Genomic DNA, 22,200 nt, shown 5'->3' with positions numbered 1-22,200 from the left:
GCAAGTTTTATTATTCTATTTTAGCTTATAGTGAGGGAGGGAGGATTTCTGTGGGAGGTGCTGGTTTAACATCTTGTTTCTATCTTGTCTTATTTCCATTTTGCTAATCGATATAATCAACTAGCTTTAATCCCGTGCAATGCACGGAATGTACAATAATTCATATTTTGAGCCAATCAATTACTAACAAAATTACAAAAATTCTGTTAAAATGCTAAAAAATTAAATACGCTACATATAAGTTAAGCACAATTTTTTTTGTCAAACTGTTAAAATACTTACTGTATTATTAATATAATTACGAAAAACCAACAAAAAATGTATGTAGCAACAAACTTGTTTGGAAGATCCGAGTCAACTCGTCTTTTCGAAAGCATAAACCTAAAATTGATAGCTTGGAAACTTTAAGGTTACATTTGCATTATTTCATACATTAGAGCTAAATCTGCACTTGGCTTGAAACGTTAGGGTTAAATTTGACCCTTATCCCTTTGAACCAAAATGAAAATTAAAACCAATTTTTTTTTTATAAAATACTAAACTTTTATAGTATATTGTTACTTCTATAAATATATTATATTAGTTTATGTATGCCAAAAATGTGTAATTGTTTCATGTTAGTATGTTGTTACTTTTATAAATATATTTCTTTATGTATTGTATATGAAAAAAAGTGTAACAGTAGAAACATTGAAGAGAAAAGAATATAAGCGTTGCGGGATAAAATGATAAGTTTTTTTTTTTTTTTTTATGGTGAAGTCTTAGTGTCACCGAAAGAAAGCACATGTTAAAAACATTAATCTTCCCAAAGTAGCTAGCAAGGATTTACTCTTAGCTCTCCCACCTTCTTTGTTGCATGTTCTCAAGAGCTAAATTGCAGTAAATGCAAGTAGAATCATTCACCGCCTTCCACCTAACAGACGATCTTTCATTTTAACTCGTTCCTCAGCTAATTCTATTCTTTGAAAGCATTCTGCTTCTGGTAATATATTGTTAATAGCTGCTGGTTTATGTTGAGACAGCCCATGGCCACTGTTTCTTGGTGTTTCTTGGTGGAGAGTAGTTTAGGAAAAATATTTACCAAAAACAGAATGCTTCCACTAGCCAAAACATTGCTTTGCCTAGCCATAGATAATTCTTTAATATAAAGGTTTGAGTATAAAATGTGCAAGGATATATAAGAGAGCCACATATATAAAGAAATTTGTTAGTCAAGGGCTAGATTATTAAAAAATTATTACAAAAGATAACTAAAGTTAGATATGGTTTTTCTGCATATATAGTAAAAAGAACTAACTGCTTGACCCTGAAGTACAACATAATTTGATATTGACCTTTGCAGAAACACTTGACAATAATAGTGCAACAGTCTAAGGACAACATAAACTATATGTATTAATTATAATTGAAGGAATGATAATTAATTTAAATTCAAGAACTCGTTATCTTTGTTGGAAATTCAATGTTTTGATATAGAAGACAGATGAAGCCAAAGAGAATACATGATCCAACTATGAATAATACCACAAATGCCGACGTATTCCACCGTTTCACTAGTATACATTGAAATACTAAAAAATACGGAGTTGTTAGTGTTTGAACTGAGAAGTTAAGGAGAGACAAAGTTTGACTCTCTCATTATCAAATTTCTTTTGAGGTGCAAAAAGAAAATCAGATTCAGTAAACAATGAATGGCGTGATTCCATTCATTATGATTAAGGACATAAGTAAAAGAACTGACTGCTTGACCCTGAAGTACATCATAATTTGATATTGACTTTTGCAGAAACACTTGACAATAATAGTACAATAGCCTAAGGACAAGACAAACTTGACGACGACGACAACAACAACAAAGCCTTAGTCCCGAAGTGATACGGGGTCGGCTAACATGAACCATCATATAAAACTGTGAAATCAAGTCGTGTCAGCGACACAAATTCTCTCCCTCCACTCTGTCCTATCCACTACCATATTTTCCTCAATCCCCAATAAACTCATATCACTCTCGATCACCCTCTTCCAAGTTTGCTTAGGTCTTCTCCTACCCCTCACCACTACATCCTTTTCCCACTCTTCAGTCCTCCTTACCGGCGCATCAAGCACTCTTCGTCTTACATGGCCAAACCACCTTAGTCGGTTTTCCCTCATTTTATTCTCAATAGATGTAACCCCTACTTTTGTCCCAATTATTTCATTACTCACCCGATCCTTTCTCGTATGACCACACATCCATCTCAACATACGGATCTCCGCCATCGACAACTTATGAATGTGACAGTGTTTCACTGCCCAACACTCCGTACCATATAATAATGCTCGTCTGATTGCCGTGTGGTAGAATTTTCCCTTCAATCTATTAGGCATGCCGGGGTCACAAAGGAAACCCGTAGCACTCTTCCATTTCGACCAACCAGATTTAATCCTATGAGCAATATCTCCATCTACTTCTCCATCCGTTCGGATAATAGACCGTAAATACCGGATGCAATCCGAGGCCTGGACAACTCTCCCATCTAGGATGATTGTCCCTGCCTCCCTACTCCTATCGCCGCTAAACTTACACTCCAAATATTCTGACTTACTTCGGCTCAACTTAAAGCCTCTAGATTTCAAAGTTTGTCTCCATAGTTCCAGCTTCCTCTCCACGCCTTCTTTCGTCTCATCAACCAACACAATATCATCCGCAAACAGCATGCACCATGGTATACCATCTTGAAGTGAACTCTTTAGTTCATCCATAACGATGGCAAAAAGAAATGGGCTAAGTGCGGAACCTTGATGGACTCCAATCGTAATGATAATTAATTTAAATTCAAGAACTCGTCATATTTGTTGGAAATTCAATGTTTTGATATAGAAGGCAAAGATGAAGCCAAAGAATACATGATTCAAATATGAACAATACCACAAATGCCAACGTATTCCACCATTTCACCAGTATCTAGTGAAATATGAACAATAGAGTTGCTAGTTTTTGAACTGGGAAGTTAAGGAGAGACAATGTTCGACTCTCTCATTATCAAATTTCTTTTGAGGTGTAAAAAGAAAATCAGATTCAATAACAACGAATGGCTTGATACAATTCATTATGATTAAGGACATAAGTTATTACCTATTGCATTGGACAAATAAGGAGTGAAAGCTGATTTCTAAGATCTGACTGCACATATTATTTCATTTCCCGGATATAACAATACAAAAAGGGGCAAATGATTTAAACTACATATAACAGGAAACATGCAAGAATAACATGCTCCAAGAGGTGATCACATGTGCACAAAGATAGATGTCCAAATTGCTATTTCCAATTTCAGGTAAAGCAAAATGAACCCTTGAAAACAGTTCAAAATAATTTATAATGCTAATTGGATGGAGATAATAAATTAAAACATAAGAACCATATTACATTCTACTGAAACTACATAAATCACTTCTTTAACGGAGATGAGTCGAAAATTGAGAGAAAGGAAAACCACTCATCTGTATAATCCTGTGAAAGGCAAAAACGAAATCAAATTTCAAATAATGAGATGTAAAACAAAGTCACTTGAATCAATAAGCCTTAACCAGGAATCCAAAATCCCTAATTAAACGCATTACCGAACTGACTGACCATGATTTGGATAAAGAATGGAGTCGATTGGCATTTTCCCCTGAAGGAGAATAGAGGGAGAGGAAAACCTTATGTCACAACCAACAACAAACCAAAAGAATCCATAACAGAAGAAAAAACAAAACCATTTATAAAAACAAAGAGAGAACATCAAGGATGGGAATGTAAAAATCAGAACAAAATCAAATGAAAGAAACAAAGGATCCAAATTTCTTAATTACCTTGAAGATCGACTCTGTAAAAAGAAAAAATCCTCGTAAGAGAACATAACGAAGCATAATCAACCGTTTGAGCATAATCAACCTAATGAAATTTCTGAAAGGATATGGGCATTCCATATCATAATCTCTCGGAAACAATTCCAACCCGACCTAGTAAAAAGAATTAACAGTCAGTAGTAAAAACAACATTTCAGATAAATTTGTAGCCAATGTTAGAAAAATATTACCTTATGTCAAAGTCCCCAAAGAATTGTAGAGAAGTTGCAAAAAACATCCAAAGCATCATCGGGATAAGAATCGAACCAGAAGCGGATGAAGCCGGAGTTCGTAAAGGTTTAGCAGCCTCCATGAGCATAGTTCAATTTAAGAAAACCATAATTCAGAGCATTCATCAATCCCATTAAGCAATTGAAGCGGCAATCCTATCGACAATCAGAGTGTGAATTTAGATAGCGGAAGTTGGATTGAAGTAACCGATTATCATGCAGCTGCCCAAACCAGAATTAATAAGTAGAATAAATAAATTCTAATGATAACCAAAAATACTTTTAACAAACAATCAGAGTAAAATTAGATTTCTATTAAGCCGAATCTTAACATAAAAAAGTAATTAGAGAAACTAACCTTACCTTACAAAGGCCAACTGATGGATGAAGAGATCTAGTCAGGGAGAAGAGATTGATGGTTATTGATAGGTATAAGAATGAGAGTAGATAAAAAGTAGAAAGGCGGTATGTGTTGAAATAGGCTAGAAACCATATGAAGATCTGAGGAAACACCACCAACCACTTTATATGCTAGGGATAAACACTTAAAATAACTCTCTGTCTCTAGAAACTGTTCAAGATAAAGGATGAGAGTAGAACGGCAGTGTTGTGAACGTTCGTGGAAGATTGAGAGAAATCTGATCTAATAAGTCTTTTTATTTTGATATCAGTATTAAGAAAAGGAGCCGGTATACCAGGAAACTCTATTTATTTAGAATCAGAAAATCCAAAATTCTATTAAAACGACACTTAAGCCTCCTGCTAAGCTCCAATATTCTGCTAAGTGTTTTTTAGACTCCTCATTTTATATATATATAATAAATTTGGTTTTGCTCATCTCATTCTTCTTTCTTATTTTATCTGTTACTAAATCTTATTCTACTTGCGAGTTTCCATCATTGGTCCGACCTGTCAGATTCGTTGAAGGAGAAGAACTGATCCAACCATGGAAACACGAACCCAAACTCGATTGGATGCTCATGAGGAACAAATTCAGGAATTGCAGAATGATGTACATGATTTACTGATCGATGTGAAGGGCATCAAATACTCAATTGAGGCAGAGAAAGATAAACAGAATGAGTTCATGGCTTACATGATGCATTGGGTGAAGCACCAAGGAAAGTCATTTGATGACGAAGGTACTCATTACTCCGGGCTCCACAAGTCCATTGACCATGAGTTGTCCCAACACAATTCGAAAAGACACAATGATGGACTTTAGCTAGTCACTAAGAAGGTCAAGTTGCCTAAGTTCAATGGGTACGATCCCCGTGGATGGATTTCAATATATGAAACTCCACAGTGTAACTTCGATTGGTGTGGCAGAACATTGGTTTGCTTTAGTACGAGAGGTTCACGCTTCTTTGACTTGGGAGCATTTCACCATCGAGCTCCTTAAGCGATTTAGCGGATTGGATATCCAGAACCCCTGTGAACAACTCTCTACTCTGCGGAGGCACCATTCAAGATTATATAGAAGATTTCGAGTATCTTCTTTCCTTGGTTCCTTGTTTATTAGAATAACTTGCCTTGGGATATTTTTTAGGAGGATTGCAAGACAAAATCAAGTGACTGCGCGTCCTCATCGGCTTGAATTGCTTGGCAACGATGTATGTTGCTAAAGACGTTCAAGCATTTCTGTATCCGTTCGAGCAAGAGTTTTCAGCGTGACATCTGTGTTTTGAGTTTCGTTCCGATGCAATGAATTGTAAGTCCCTCCATTCTCCTATTTAAACCATTTTGATATGAAAACGGGTTATAACCCGCGACCTAAATCTAAACCTCCAAACCGTATCCTTCAACAGACAGTTTCATATGGAGGAGTTATTTCTCTCAATATCCAAGGCATTACATCTTCTAATTCAGCCCCTAACCTAACTCGCTCTTCATCAAGAGGCGAAGCTCCAAGTAATTTTGTTGGCAGACGATGAAGCTCTTTCCGATGAGGGTGAAATTCTTGGTATAGAGGAGGAAGTAGAAGAAACTACTCCAGTAGATGATGGTGGTGAGTAAATTTTTTGAGTTCAATAGCATGGTAGCACATAGTGACTCAATCTCAAACTCTGAAATTAAACGCATAATTGAAGGCTTTTCCGATCGACATTTTGGTCGATAGTGTCGCAACTCATAATTTCCTATCCAGGAAATTGGCTATAGCTCTAGATATTCCTATTACCCAATTCGTGGGGTTGATGATCAAATTGGACAATGGACACCGAGTACGGATTTCAAAAAAATGTCACTTCTAATCAGTTTTGGTGCGTTTAATTGTGCGGTAGAGGCTCTAGTTTTCGACATGGGTAGTTTGGATATGGTTTTGGGCATAGAATGGCTAAAGACTTTGGGAGAGGTTACACGCCATTGGGAACTCCATTATATGCGTTTTAAGTCCCAGGGCACAAAACACCACACAGAGTCTGGTGCAGGATTCATCTTTGAAGAAGTGGTTAACTCACTTTGAAGATTAAGTTTCAACGTTGCAAGTGTTGGAGAGGAGAAACACAGACTTGAATCAGCAACATAGAGGTTCGCTCCTACAGAACAAACTAGCCTTGTTGACTTGCTTACCAAAATCTATTTGTCTTTTAAGAATCTTCGGGATTGCCGATCCATTTAGTACTTGCACAGGGCTTGGTTTGTGTTCATCTCTATCGGTGCCTATCATAAGGTGGGGATTGATTGTTAAGTTCAGGAGTTGCTTAAAATCGGAGTCATTTGTCGAAGCAAAAGTGCTTTCTCCTGTCTCGTAGTTTTGGTAAAAAAGAAGGATAACTTTTGACATAGTGTGTTGACTCCAGAGCTTTGAACAAGGTAACTGTCCCAGATAAATTTCCTATTCCTATGAATTGATTGATGAGTTGAGAGGGGCTACCTTTTTCACTTTGGATTTGAAGTTGGGGTTTGATCAGATACGAATGAAAGAGGATAGTATTTAGAAGACAATCTTTTGTACTCACGATGGTCACTACGAATATTTTGTTATGCCATTTGGCCTCACTAACGCGTTGTCCCACATGTTAGGCCATCATGAATGATTTATTTTGCCCCTTCTTGCGACACTTTGTTCTGGTTTTCTTCGACGATATACCGGTAGACAATAGCCAATGACACTATCACGTTCGTCATCGGTTTTGAGTTTGCTCTCCAAGAACCAACTCTTCGTTAACAAGAAGAAATGTGAGTTTGGTAAATTATCTGGGGAATATTTGGCACATATCATTACTAGTTCCGATGACTCCATGGATCCTAAGAAAGTTCAAGTAGTGGAAGAATAACAGGTTCCTAAGCAGGTGAAAGGAGTCCGGTGTTTCGTGGGCCTTACCAGTTATTATCGTAAGTTTATCTGGAATTATGGGAGCATTACACGCCCTCTAACTGAGGTAAGAAAGAAAAATGCTTTCAAGTGGTCTGCTGAAGCGCAATCCACTTTCAACCAATTGAAGTTGGCCACAATTTCTGCCTCGATATTGGCCTTACTAGATTTTTCAATTCCTTTTGTGGTGGCATGTGATGCCTCTAGCCGTGGAATAAGATGCAACATAGTAGGCCGATTGCTTTTTTCAATGAGTCCCTCTCGTACTGTAATTTAGCAGAAATCATGGCTTTGGTTGTCCATCATTGGCGACCCTACCTTTTTTGGGATCAAAATTTACTATATTTACATATCAGAAGATCCTCAAACATCTCCTCTTAAAGCGGATTACTACTCCATATCAACAAAATTGGGTAGCCAAAGTACTTTGCTATAACTTTTCAATCTGTTACAAGCCTGGAAAAGGGAATAGGAGACGCCTTATCCAAATGTGTTGATGAAGAAGTTCCTTCCTCTATTGAAGTTGAGGAATTAACCGCCATTGTTTGGGTGCAAGGGGCTCAATTGCTTGATGAGGTTAAGAACGATTCTCAATTATAGTAAATAGTTTCTAATTTGCAACAGGATCCTAACTCGCATCCCGTTATTCTCTTTTCAATGGCACCTAGATGTGCAAGAATCGGCTAGTCATCTCCAGACACTCGACTTGGATCCTGTAGTTTGAGAAAACTCAATAGTGTATTATTGGAACAATAGGTATTTATATACAAAGTGGTATAGATGCTAATAGGTCCCTGAACTAATATGCTAATAGGTCCCTACACTAATATCTATATGCAATTACATATATTACACTCCCCCTCAAGCTGGAGCATAGATATTTGACATGCCCAGCTTGTTACAAATGTAATTTACCCGAACCCCATTTAAGGCTTTGGTAAAAATGTCTCCGAGCTGTTCATTTGTGCCAATGTAGGCTGTAGCAATGATGTTCTCTTCTAGCTTTTCACGAACAAAGTGACAATCTATTTCAATGTGCTTAGTACGTTCATGGAACACAGGATTGGAAGCAATATGAAGCGCTGCTTGATTATCACACCATAATTTTGCCGGAGTGGTGACGTCGAAACCAAGTTCGGAGAGGAGATGACGAATCCACATAATCTCACACACTGATTGAGACATCGCTCGGTATTCAGATTCTGCACTAGAGCGAGAAACAACATGTTGCTTCTTACTCTTCCAAGAAATTAAATTACCTCCAACAAAAACACAATAACCGGTAGTGGATCTCCTATCATCTTTGTCTCCTGCCCAATCTGCATCGGAGAAACATTCAATCTGGGTATGACCATAATTCTTGTAAAGTAAGCCCCGGCCAGGAGTTCCCTTTAAGTAGCATAAGATCTGTTCCAGTGCAGTCCAGTGATCAACAGTGGGAGATGACATAAACTGGCTAACAACACTGACAGAATAGGCAATATCTGGTCTAGTCACTGTAAGATAGTTTAACTTTCCAACCAAGCGCCTATATCTTCCAGGGTCTTCAAAGGGCTCTCCTTCTGATGTGAGATGCGCATTCGGTGTCATAGGTGCACTGCATGGCTTAGCTCCAGATTTTCCAGTTTCGGATAACAAATCAAGAACATATTTTCTTTGAGACAGGAAAATTCCTTTCTTACTTCTTGACACCTCAATTCCTAAGAAGTACTTCAAAGCTCCTAGATCTTTGGTATGAAACTGACCATGGAGAAATGATTTCAAAGACGAGATTCCTGAACTGTCACTACCTGTAATAACAATATCGTCTACATAGACGACCAAGAGAATGATGCCTGAAGCAGAATGTTTATAAAAGACAGAGTGATCACACTTACACTTCTTCATCCCAAAAACCTCAATTGCTTGACTAAACTTTCCAAACCATGCTTGAGGACTTTGTTTCAACCCATATAGAGATTTGCGGAGACGACAAACTTTGCCATACTCCCCCTGAGCAACAAACCCTGGTGGTTGCTCCATGTAAACTTCTTCTTGAAGGTCCCCATGTAGGAAAGCATTTTTGATATCTAACTGATGCAAGGGCCAATTAGAGTGGGCAGCCAGGGAGATAAAGAGACGAATAGAGCCCATTTTAGCCACTGGAGAGAAAGTGTCAGAATAATCAACCCCATAAGTCTGAGCAAAGCCTTTTGCAACCAGACGAGCCTTTAGTCGAGCAACAGAACCATCAGAGTTAACTTTCACAGCAAACACCCAACGACATCCAACAGGTTTCTTACCAACAGGTAAATTTACCAAGTCCCAAGTACCATTAGCATCCAAAGCATTCATTTCATCAATCATGGCCTGGCGCCAGCCCGGATGGGATAACGCCTCAGATACAGATTTAGGAGTAGTAGTAGAGTCAAGGGAAGCAACAAAAGACTGTGAAGGAGAAGATAAGCGCTCATAGGAAACAAAAGCAGAAATAGGATGGGAGCAAGATCTTTTACCTTTACGAAGGGCAATGGGGAGTTCATCAGTGGTTTGGCTTGACTCAGGAGCAGGATCTGAAGGCGGAGCAGAAATTGGTACTGGATCAGAAGCAGGAGGTCTCTCACGTCGTGAATATATCTGAGTAATAGGTGGCTTAGGGGGACAGCCATCCGAGACCTGGTGAACTTGATAGACCAGCCCATCATCAACATCAGTATCACCTGTGGAGATATCAGACGCCATGGAAAAGAACGGAAGATGTTCCATAAACGTGACATCAGAAGACACAAGATATTTATCAAGAGAAGGAGGAAAACACCGATACCCTTTTTGAAGACGAGAGTATCCAAGGAAGACACATTTAATGGCTTTGGGGTCAAGCTTAGTGACTTGTGGACGAACATCCCGAACAAAGCAAGTACACCCAAAAATACGAGGTGACACAGGAAACACAGGTTTATGAGGAAAGAGAGTACCATACGGAGTCTCACGTTGTAACACGGAAGAAGGCATACGATTGATCAGAAAACATGCTGTAGAGACAGCATCAGCCCAAAAATGTTTAGGAACACGTGTTTGAAACAAAAGAGCTCTAGTAGTTTCAAGAAGGTGACGATTCTTGTGTTCAGCAACACCATTTTGGGATGGTGTATCAACACAAGAAGATTGATGAAGGATACCATTCTGGATCATGAAAGACTGAAATTGTCCAGAAAAGTATTCTTTAGCATTGTCACTTCGGAGTGTATGAACAGAAACATTAAACTGTGTTTTAATTTCAGCTCAAAAGGTAGTAAAATGCGTAAATAATTCAGAACGATTTTTCATTAAATATAATCAAGTAGTTCGAGAATAATCATCCACAAAAGTATCAAAATATCTGAAACCAGCTTTCGACACAACGGAACAAGGACCCCAAACATCAGAATGAACTAATTCAAATGGAAAACTTGACCTTTTATTGACTCGGGGAGGGGAAAACAAACGGTGATGTTTAGCAAACTGACACGACTCACAATCTAAACTAGACAAATCCTGAAATTGAGGACATAATTTCTTCAACAGTGGTAGAGAAGGATGTCCCAACCGACAATGTTCATCAAAAGGTGTGGATACACTAGAGAGGGCAACCGGTCTTCTAACAGTTGTATCCAAGACGTAGAGACCGCCAGATTCCCGTCCACTACCAATAATCTGCTTCGTCATGAGATCTTGAAATAAGCAGTGATCAGGGAAAAATGAGATAGAACAATTAAGTGAACGAGTAAGCTGACTCACAGAAATTAGATTGAATGTAGATCCAGGCACATTAAGAACAGAAGAGAGGGAAAGAGAAGAAGTTGGGTTAATAGTGCCAGAACCAATAACAGGGGAATGTGTACCATCAGCTATAACAACATGTGAAGGAAATTTTTTATTATGAGAGGTGAACAATTCAGAATTAGCTGTCACATGGTCTGTTGCACCAGAATCAATGACCCATTTTGAAGACGAAGAGATGAGGCATTTATTAGAATTACCTGAATCAGCAATAGCAGTGATAGGTGAAGTAGAATGCTGAGGAGCTAATGAGTCTTGATACTTAGCATATTCATCTGCAGTAAGGGTGTAGATCGGGCCAGAGGATGTAGCATCACTAGTAACAACATGAGCAGACCGGTGCCTGTGCTGCCCCTTTGCCTTAAGTTTGGGACAAGTACGCGTGGTATGACCCTGCTCATGACAGTAATAGCACTCAAAGACTCTGTTCCCTTCAGTTGGATATTTGGTGTCCCGAAAGACTCTGTTCCCTTCAGTTGGATATCTGGTATCCCGAGTACCACCCTTAGTCGGACCTTTATAAGAGCGGTCAGATGAAGGCTTGTGACTGACTAGAACACTGGAAGCAGGAACCACAGGAGTGGGTGACAGAACCAGCCCACTTCGCAAAACACGGCTAAGAGCTTCCTCAGCATCAGGAATGGTGGCACTAGAGAGAATCTGAGAAGTGACACCCTCAAACTCAGAACCAAGTCCACACAGATAGCGAAGAACAAACATTTGTTCCCGTTGAGCTTGCAACACTCTTATATCAGTACTCAAAGGCAGCAATTCATTCAACTGCTGAAAAATTGCCCTCAACTGCATATAGTAATCCTGAGCAGATTGACCCTGACGATCAGTAGTATAGAAGGACTTATACGTATCGTATAAGCGAGACAAATTATCCTTCCCAGCATACATATTTTGCAGATAGTCCATAAGTTGCTTGACATACTCACAGTGACTAACCAAACCAATAATAGACGCATCAATCGAGTTCTTGATACCCAAAAACAAACAGGCATCATCTCCCATCCAATCCTCATCATCTGCTTTAGGATCATCAATTAAATGACGGGTCTTTCTGATGCTACGCAGATAAATCTTAATTGTTCTAGACCAGTCTAAATAGTTGGAACCCGTCAATTTATGATCAGTAATCTTAGGAGAGATCATAATGCTACTAATCACATTTTTACTAGATTCAACTTTCTTATCTTTGTCTTGAGCCATTTTAGCAAAGAAGAAACACAACCCAACAAGTTTCAGCAAAAAGGAAACACAAACAGGGACCAACCTTCACGGGTGCGAAAACAAAAGTCGCCGGAACACAAAATCGACTGGACAGGGAGGCCGATCGGAGGGAGACGAAGCCAACGATGTTGGTCGGAGTCGGATCGGTGGCCGGAGGTGGCCGGACGCGCCGTCACGCGCCGGCGCGTGGAGGAGAGTCGCCGGAGTCAGATGGCGCGTGCGGTGCACTCGCCGGTCGGAATGTTGCCGGGCCGCCGCGAAACTGCCGATCGGAGGATGGGTAGACGGCTGGGCTGGGCGGTGAGGCTAGGTGATGGCCGGAAAAACCCTAATCGGAAGAAGGTGGAACCCTAAATCAGTTTGCACACTAGGGCAAACACAAAAAGAAAAACGCTGCACACTAGGGCAGGCTCTGATACCATGTAGTTTGAGAAAACTCAATAGTGTATTATTGGAACAATAGGTATTTATATACAAAGTGGTATAGATGCTAATAGGTCCCTGAACTAATATGCTTATAGGTCCCTACACTAATATCTATATGCAATTACATACATTACAGATCCCAAAGTTGATTGAAGTGTTTCCTTGTACCAAAACATGAGGGCATTCGGGTTATTATCAAACTTCTAGGTGTTTGGCGACTAATCTTTATTGGTTGGGCATAGCTGTTGAAATTCAAATGTTTGTTCAGTCGTGTGATGTGTGTCAAAGGTGTAAAGCTAGTTCCTTAGCTCTCGAAGGCATTTTACAACCCTTGGAAATGCGTGAGCTCATTTTTGGGAACATGTCTAGATGGACTTTATTCTTGGATTACCAAAATCTAGGGGATATGATGCTTTGTTGGTTGTGGTGGATTGCTTGTCAAAATATTTTATCTTGCTGAAACACCCTTATTCAGCCAAAAACATCCCGAAATATTTGTCCGGGAGGTGGTTCGGCATCATGGAATTCCCAAGTCAATCTCGAGTGAGCGGGACCTGATTTTTGTTGGCCATTTTAGGCAAGAGCTGTTTAAGTTACAAGGAATGCAGCTCCTCACGAGTTCTTCTTATCATCCTGGAATGGAAGGGCAAACAGAGGTCTTGAACCGTTGTATGGAATCATATTTGTGTTGCTTTGCTGTTGGCCTTGGCCGAATTTTGGTATAACTCGACTTTCCACAGCTCTGCTGGATTGTCTCCTTTCAGTTCCTCCCAGGTGAGATTCAGGTGGAATCTGTCCGGAGGGAATTACAGGATCGAAACGTTTTCCGTCAACTTAAGGTTCATTTATATCATGCACAAGCGCAAGTGAAAACATGCAGGGATGTTTCTTTTTCTGTGGTGGAATGGGTTTATTTTATCTCAAGCTCCATCCCTACAGCCAAATATCCGTCGCAGATCGTTCCAATCAGAAGGTGTCCGCTAAATGCTATGGTCCCTTTCAGCTTGTTGCTAAACTGGGTCATCTGGCTTGCAGCCTTTAGTACCGGCCCTGTTTTCCACATTTCCCAATTAAAGAAAGCTGTTCATTCTCAGCAAATTGAGGCCACTCTTCCCTCTGAATTAGAGCTGGATTCTTCTGACTTCTATTTTCCAGAGTCCATTCTTGCTCACCGTTCTGTGGTCCAACATGGCGATCCCATAACTCAGTGGCGGGTTTGTTGGAAGGGCAAAGCAGAAGAAGAAGCAACTTGGGAAGACTCTGCTGCCATCCGTAGTCAGTTTCCTGAAGTAAGTCCTGAAGACAAGACTAGTCAAAATGGAGGGGTATTGATAGAGAAGTGCTACCAACAAATGGCCCAAAGATATTTCATGTTTATTCTAGAAGGAAGATGACAGCAAGGAATGGTGAGGTGACATAAGTTAGTTACAAATCCTAGGAGTTGAGCTGAGCTGAGCTGGGTTGATATATGGGTATGTGTGAGGTGTGAGAAGTTGGGCAAATCTTATATTCTATTTTGGCTCCTGGTGAGAGAGGGAGGATTTCCCTGGGAGGTGCTGGTTTAGCATCTGGTTTCTATCTCCTTCTTATTTCCATTTTCCTAATCAATACAAGCAATCTGGTTTTGCTCATCTCATTCTTATTCTTATTTCTTATTCTATATGTCACTTAAGTCTTATTCTATTTGAGAGTTTCCATCAGTGATTGATAGCAAATTGAGAGACAAAACATTCCATACCGTGCAAGAGCAAATATTTGGCAACATGCTTTGATATAGAAGAAGTCTTACAGTTACACTTAGGAAACCTGCTTAATGGTGGAATCTTTAATTGTTTAGGAAATTACAAGTCAGAACTGGGAATGGCAGACAGCTATATAACTCTGCTGCAGTTCTTGCTTTCATTTAAGGTCTTTTAGCTTGGACTATGCATGCACTATTGTTTTCAGGGTTGAAAAGAATTAATCATTAGAAAATGGGGCAAAAGAAGTTTCCTTTGTTTCCTAGTAGTGGCTGTTAGGAAGAATCTAGGGTTTCATAGCTTGTTTGGGCATTGAGCAGGCTGTGAAGTAAACTGTAACTGGTTGAAAGAAATGATTGTTCTGGAATAATGGGTAGTGATGAAATTAGAATTTCCAAGGTAACAGCTTTGAGTAAAAGCAGTTAAAGTAGTTTGCTGTCCTATACACAGTTGTTAAAGGCGTGCCTCGAGCAAGTTTCAAGGTCTTGAGCCTTGAACCTTAAAATTGAGGCGCTGTAAAAAATGCTCTCGCCTTGTGCGCCTCGTTCGCGCCTTGGAGCCTGGTGCGCCCGGCAGTTTTACTTAGGGTTTTTTTACAGTTTTTTAAACTAACCGCTTTATTAATCTCAACCACTAATCTAACTTAAATAAGATTAATCTTAACCCTTAATTTAATTAAGAATATGAAGCGTCCCAGTCATAATTAAATATATAAAGAATAGAGAAAGATTAGGAGAATAAGTCATGTTAAGTATATGTTAGGAGAAGAAGTCACGTTAAGTATATGGAGAGGACCATATTAATTTGGAGGATGATCTTGATGATGATGATTCTTAGTTTTGTCGTGTGTTCTTTTTGATTGACAATGAATGGTTATTAATTTAGCAGTATTAGTTATAGTTAGGTATTTTAGGTTAAGAAGTAAAGTATAGGTGTCTTTATGAAGTATGAACTTAATTTGGTGTTTTTGCATTTATTAGTATTATCTTTTTATGTGTTTTTTTTTTTTATGCTTAACTAGTAAAAGAGTATATATTTTTATTTTATTTTATGCACCTCGTGTTTCTAAGGCACGCTCCTCGCCTTGCGCCTAGGCTCCAGGATCCCTTGGCGCCTTTAACAACTATGCCTATACAGTATAGTTTCCATGTTGCCAACCATTGCAATAAATGCTTTCTTGACCATCATTGTTGTAGACATGGCATCGGACCTAGTAAGAAGTGCCAATTCATTAACAGATTCCTAACAATAAGAACAATAAGATTTTGGGAATAATTGCAGTTGAAAATGTACTTAAACTTGAGCATTCTCCACTCTTTCCAACCACAACACAATCATCTGAGAGTATTTAACTGCATGCTGTGCGTTATTAACTCCAATTTTTATTTTGGTTTTTAATTATACATATATATTATATAGTGGATCTTGATGATAAATGGATCATATGGTTTTATAGCTTGTAGATGCATTATGCATCATTCACTTTTGTTGTTATCTTCGTCCTTGGTTCCAGTAGTTTTCTTTCTTTGCAAGGAACAAGTATGTTAGTATTTTCTTTACTTATTTATTGTTTTTCAAAATGAGTATAAGTTGATATCTTTCCCAAAATTATAAGATTGTATCTTTTAGAAAACAAGTTAATTTGCTCTGTGATGTAAAGATAATTTTGTAGTAGAACTTGTAATGTTTCTATAAGCACCACCCGACCAATAATACTCTTGTTCCTTTTTCATATTGAGTCTATTTGGGATTTGATTCTGGAAGTTTTTGTTGCTTTGTTTACCATCGTCTCCTCAGCTTATCTTATTATTTGTGTTTTCTTGTTTTTTCCTTTTAATGGTGAAAATTATGTACTTAAGAGCTTCTTAGGAAAAAGAAAAACAGATTTGATATGATTATATGTGTGATCATGCAGGTTATAGAATTTGTTAAAAGACATGTTGGTACGTATACACCCCTTTTAGCAGGAAATTCAGTATATATGGATTTCCTATTTTTAAAGGTACTTGGCTCATATCCTTCACTTCTATCTAGTAGATTTAGTTAATATTATTGCTTGTCAATGCATTTTTATCAAAATGATTTCCTGAAGTACATTGGCATACTAAGGTGTGCAGAGTTTCATATTATCTGAAAGGGGCACTTGATACACCCTTTGAGTAGAGAATAGCTCAGCCCAGCAAAATTATATTAGTCCTTGATAGAGATGGCCCAGCCATTGGTAGGAATGTTGTGGAAGGGGTGAGCTGTAGAGAATGAGCTGTCTAGCAGAGGTTGGTTATTTGGGAAGATGAGTTGGAGGGTAGTTTGGGTAATAGGTTGAGTATAAGTAGGAATTAGTTATGTTTTAGGTATTGAAGATTATGATAATATTACTGTTTGGCTGCTTTGCAGAGGCTCTGCCATTATTGCTAGAGAGGGGGATTGGGTTCATCTCAGTTCATTTATCCTTTTCTGTTACTGTAATCCTTATGTTCTATAGTTCTACTATCAATACAATATCTCAGTTTTTCCTTCTCTTCTTTGTGCCTGTTTGTGTGTTCATTGGTTGATACTAACGTGTTAAAGTGAGTTCTGAGTATCGATTCTCTATTACACCAACTGTGACCCTAGGTATGCTTGTTACTGTTAATGGCTTGTAGATTTCTATCCTAGAATCTCTATCGGTAATAGCATCTAAATAGCCATCTGCGTGTCTATTGGATATACCTGATAGATAGCCTTTTTTTTTTTTTTTTTGTCTTTCCTCATAAATATGATAAATGACATGCTTGGTGAAGTGCACCTCTTATATTCATGGGATTAAGTACTCTATAGACTGGAGGGGATTTTGATAATAATATTTTCCTTGCAAAGAATTTTGATATGTTTTTATAGCATTTACTTTTCCAAGAATCGAAGTGTGTGATTAATTGTGGGCTTTCAGTACATTGCGCTATTTTCTTTTGCTTTCTATGTTATGTTACTGCAATTTTTTCTCCCTCTCCCCCTCCCTCCTGAAAAAAAAAATTTAGGATATACTATATATCCTCCGGACAAAGAACTGTTGCAAGGAAAAAGGAGCTCATGTTCAATAGAATAACAAGCTTTTACCAGTATATTATATATCCTCTGGAAGCAATTTACTAGTTTTATATAAACCTAAAGATTAGCCCCATCAAAAATTGTCTCAACACACGTTCATACTTGCAACAAATCTGCTAGAACACCTTGTTGTATAATTATTTTAGCCAAACTATTTAGAGTGTGTACAGTAATTATTTTATTTTGGGAAAAGTACAAAAATAAACCTTGTGGTTACACCTGTTTTCGAACAACACCCGTGTGGTTTAAAAGTTTACAAAATGGTACCATGTACTTCATTCCGTTAGCAAACACCTACAAAATTGACTAACGGTGTTAAAAGTCAAAAGAAAAAGAGTTAATTTGGTCCTTATAGTTATTTATTTTATAAATTAAAATCCTTTATTATCTAATTATCACAAATAAACCTCAAAATAAAAATTAAAAATCAAATACACCATCTTCTCCATCTCTTTAATTTCTTATTTTTGTTCTTCTTTCTCTCTCTTCTCTCTCCTCTTCGTTAATTTCTCCCTCTAAAATCAATTGAATTTCTATTTCTAAAAAACTAGAATTAATCGTGACAAAGAGGGAGTGGAGTTTCATAATGTTTTTAGGAACTCGGAAGATAGAACAAGTGCTACCCATCTTTGATGTTCAGCAATTTCGGTAATTTCTTTGACTTTTCCTCCATTGAACTTAGCCACACTGCGTCAATCGCCACTTGTGAAGGAGATTCTTCTTTTTCTTCAATTTCCTGGCTCTGCAAAGCTTGTCTTTGATCTCCAATTTCAGTTTCCAGGCTTTGCAAAGCTTGTCTTTGATCTCCAATTACGATTTCCTGGCTCTTCGAAGCTTGTGTTTGATCTCCAATTGCAATTTCCTGGCTCCGCGAAGCTTGTGTTTGATCTCCATAAGCTCTGCTTCGAAAGTTCTGCTCTCTTAGACCTAACAACTTCCACTTTCTTCTCTTCTCCACCAGACTCACTTCCGTAATCTAACGCAGTTTGGGGCTCTAATTCATCGATTACTTCTGAGCTAGAACCAATGCACACAGTTATTAACCGCTTGCAATTTCGGTGAGGTTTGAGTATGAATTGTTTGAAGTTAGGGGCGAAATAGAGGAGTATGATCTTCGTGAAGTTCGAATTAGTGGAAGAGGTGATGATGGGTATTTGAAGATAAAAGGGTGGGAAAGTCTCTTAAGAATCGGGTTTTAGGAAGGAGGAACGTGGAATGATGATCATGAAGAAGAAAGATACATGGTTTTGATATGCATAAATTTGTAAACTAATCCTTAATTAGTAAACTAATTAAAGATTAGATTTAGAAAGAGATAGAAATTCAATTGTATTTAGAGAGAGAAACTAAAAAAGATGAGAGAGAGAAAAGAGAGAAAGAAAAGAAATTAAAGCGAGATGGAGAAGATAGTGTACTTGATTTTTATTTTTAATTTTGGGATTTGTTTGTGATAATTAGATAATAAGAGGGGTTAATTTATAAAATAAATAAATATAAGGACTAAATTAACTCTTTTCCCTTTGACTTTTAACACCGTTAGTCAATTTGGCCTGTGTTTGGTAACGGAATGAACCTCAATGTACCATTTTGCAAACTTTTAAAACACAAGGGTGCCGATCGAAAACAGGTGTAACCACAAGGTTTATTTTTGTACTTTTCCCTTTTATTTTTCATGAGAAATTTTTTAATCCCTCATATCATCTTAGTTTAGGTATTTTTCTGATTTTTAATGTAATTTTTCATATAGTTTCTCTCTGAAACAGGATGTATATTTTAGTGTGTTCTCGTTATGTGAATAAAAGAACAAAAAATCCTTCCTTTGTTGTAAGTCATACTATGCTTTCTTGCATTATTCTTTTTGGGAAGTTAGTGAGGAACTTTTGGATTAATGCATCAAATTGGGTAATTTGCACAGTTGGTCGTCCAACTTTTGAAATGTGTTTTTGTGTCCCAAATGGTCATGATTCCAGTGTTTAATCCATCATATTTCTGATGATTCAAAAATTTATGTCGTTAAAAGGAGTCCAATTTACTTCATACACATATAAACTCCAAAATAAATTTGAAAGAATCTTATTGAAAAATGGTTGACATAATAAAGTATGAACCTAACTTTTTCTTTATATTTTTGTTACTTCTCCTAGTATTTAACTATACCAGGAAACAATATTTTGGACTCGAAGATTCTTACTTTAATTAAGGTCATAAAACAATATTTCGAAGGAAATATTCTTACTTCAAAATTATAGTTTATAAATTACTTCGAACTTAGAAAACTAACATGAAGCTTTTATTTTCAAAACAAGAATAGGATCCGTAACAAAAATGAAAACCTTGAACAGGAAAAAACATATATACTTATCTTAGTTTGTGTACTGCTCTCAAAGTTACTCATGATTTAATCATAAAAAGGTTATACAAAATTTACTATTTCCAAAAAGTAAATAAAAATCAACAATGTAATTTATCACAAAACTAGTGGATACTAATTGAACTTATCGGTGCTCAAGGGACTAAAATGAGTGAATTGATCTCAAACCAGAGAATATGAACAGGATGTCGTTTTTTGTCACATATCAACGAAGGGGAAAAGTCTAAGGACTGATTGTGGAATTTTCCTATTGCAATTCTATTTTTATTATTTCATTATTGTGTTTCTTATATTCTATTCTGTTATTTCGTGGGTTGTATTTAGTATTAGCAAGTTAGTGGGATGTTACAGCTGTACTTGTAATTGCCTTCTTCTCCTATTTAGGAGGAATTGCTGTAGATATTGGGCATCAATTAATTAATGAAGTATTTCTTTTCTTCCTAAATTCTTCTCCCTTCTCTCTTCTTCTTTCTTTCTCTTCCTACTATTCTAAATTCTTACGTCAGATTTCAGTACGTAACATTGGTATCAGAGATAGCTTTCCTCCGGCCTATTCTTAGTGGATGGTCAGTGATCGCTGTTAAACGAACCAGAGCAGCTGTTAAGAAATCCATGGAGAATCTCGATCAACAAGTGAAAGCGATAACCGCCCAGATGAAGGAGCAAGCTGAAATTACAGCAACTCAACTGAACACCATACAGGCTGTGTTTCGGGACGTGCAGATTGCACAGAACCAGAAGATCGATGCTTTCATCCTTGAACAACATCAGTTCAGGAAAGAACAACTCAACTCCATCTCTGTTCTCACCCAATTGATTCGAAACAACCCTAGTTCTTCTTCAGGAGGCTCTCCAAACTCTTCGGGCCATACTGACAGAGGACTTCTTAGAACCCCAAACACTAATGGAGAGAATATGCCCAAAGCTCGGTTTTTTTAACAAAATGCTCCCTAAATGTGAACTACTGCCTTTGAAGGAGCTGAGGTGGAAAACTCGCTCAGTAAGTGCATCAAATACTTCCAGCTTTTCGAAGTTGCGGAGGAGAAAAAACTGGATTTGGTAGGGATTTATCTACAAGGAAAAGCAGATAAGTGTTTTAAGAATTGGATCAAGGTTCCAGGATACTGATACCATAGATGTGGTGGAACAGCTAACCTACCTCAAGCAGTCTACCATAGTGGCTGAGTACCAGGATCAATTCGAAGCATTAAAACTCAAAATGGAGCCACTGCACCCTGCCTGAGTTAAGATCTGCGTTAAGGTCTTTTGAACCTACAGACATTTATACAGCTATCAAAAAGGCTAAACTGCAGGAGAGCCATATTAAGGAGATTAACCTTACTCAGAATGCCTCAAACACATTAATTCCAAAACCACCTGATCCAAAACCCCTTTTACCGGCCCTTACCTACAAGAGGTACTTCCCTGGACACCAGTGTACTACCAAAAAGCTTCATGCCCTGAATTTGGACGAGGAAGATGAGGATAGTAGAGACATTAGAGGCCAATTATGTTGAGGAATTCAATTCACTTGATGGCGGTGTAAATTACAATACCTTAAGGGTGAAGGGAGCATTCGGAAGACGAGCCATTATGATCCTAATAGACAGTGGGCTTCGTGGATCAAAAGGTAGCTATAGAGGCCAAATTACCACTTCTCACAGTTAAGCCTGCAGCGGTGACAGTGGCAGATGGAAGACAACAGAGTAAATTCAAAATGTAATGATTTTTATTGGAGTATGACTAATTCTAAATTTCATTTCCCTGTGAGAGTTTTAGAGTTAGGAGATTATGATCTCATACTCGGTTCTGACTGGATGAGAAGTCACACACCAGTCACATTTGATTTTGAATTTAATAGACTCGTCATTCACAAGGATAGTAAACCTATAGAGTTGCAGGGCATGACTGAAGCACCTAAGTTTAAACAAATGTCTCTTAAAAGTGTCAACCAGTTAGTAACCAAGGGGTGGAAAGGGGTTACCTCTAAGTTATTCTTGATGACTGTTACTGAACATTCTGAACCACCACCTGAACAACCTTAAATTCCTAAAGTGCAACATCACACCAGGTTCTCACAACCAACTACCCTACCCCCCTCACGATCACATGACCATGCCATTCCTC

At 38.0% G+C, this 22,200-nt stretch overlaps 1 protein-coding gene across 11 annotated transcripts in view; it reads left to right on the top strand.

Annotated features, from left to right (window-relative positions):
- LOC136218525 (oligoribonuclease) overlaps nt 1-22,200 on the top strand; it is a 54,017-nt gene that overhangs the window by 15,714 nt on the left and 16,103 nt on the right. For 10 of the 11 annotated variants that reach the window (XR_010683820.1, XM_066005446.1, XM_066005447.1 and 7 more), the window contains one exon: nt 16,534-16,620. The exons of the other annotated variant lie outside the window; for it this stretch is intronic. Coding sequence is in view for 9 of the 10 variants with exons in the window: in XM_066005446.1 (XP_065861518.1) it covers nt 16,534-16,620 (87 nt within the window). In the remaining variant the exon portion in view is untranslated. The remainder of the gene's footprint in view (nt 1-16,533; nt 16,621-22,200) is intronic. 11 annotated transcript variants of the gene reach the window in all.

Source organism: Euphorbia lathyris, chromosome 2 (genome assembly GCF_963576675.1).
Source record: "Euphorbia lathyris chromosome 2, ddEupLath1.1, whole genome shotgun sequence".
NCBI lineage: Eukaryota > Viridiplantae > Streptophyta > Magnoliopsida > Malpighiales > Euphorbiaceae > Euphorbia > Euphorbia lathyris.
The sequence above is the reverse complement of the archived record's forward strand: the minus strand, read 5'-3'. Positions and strand labels throughout refer to the sequence as shown.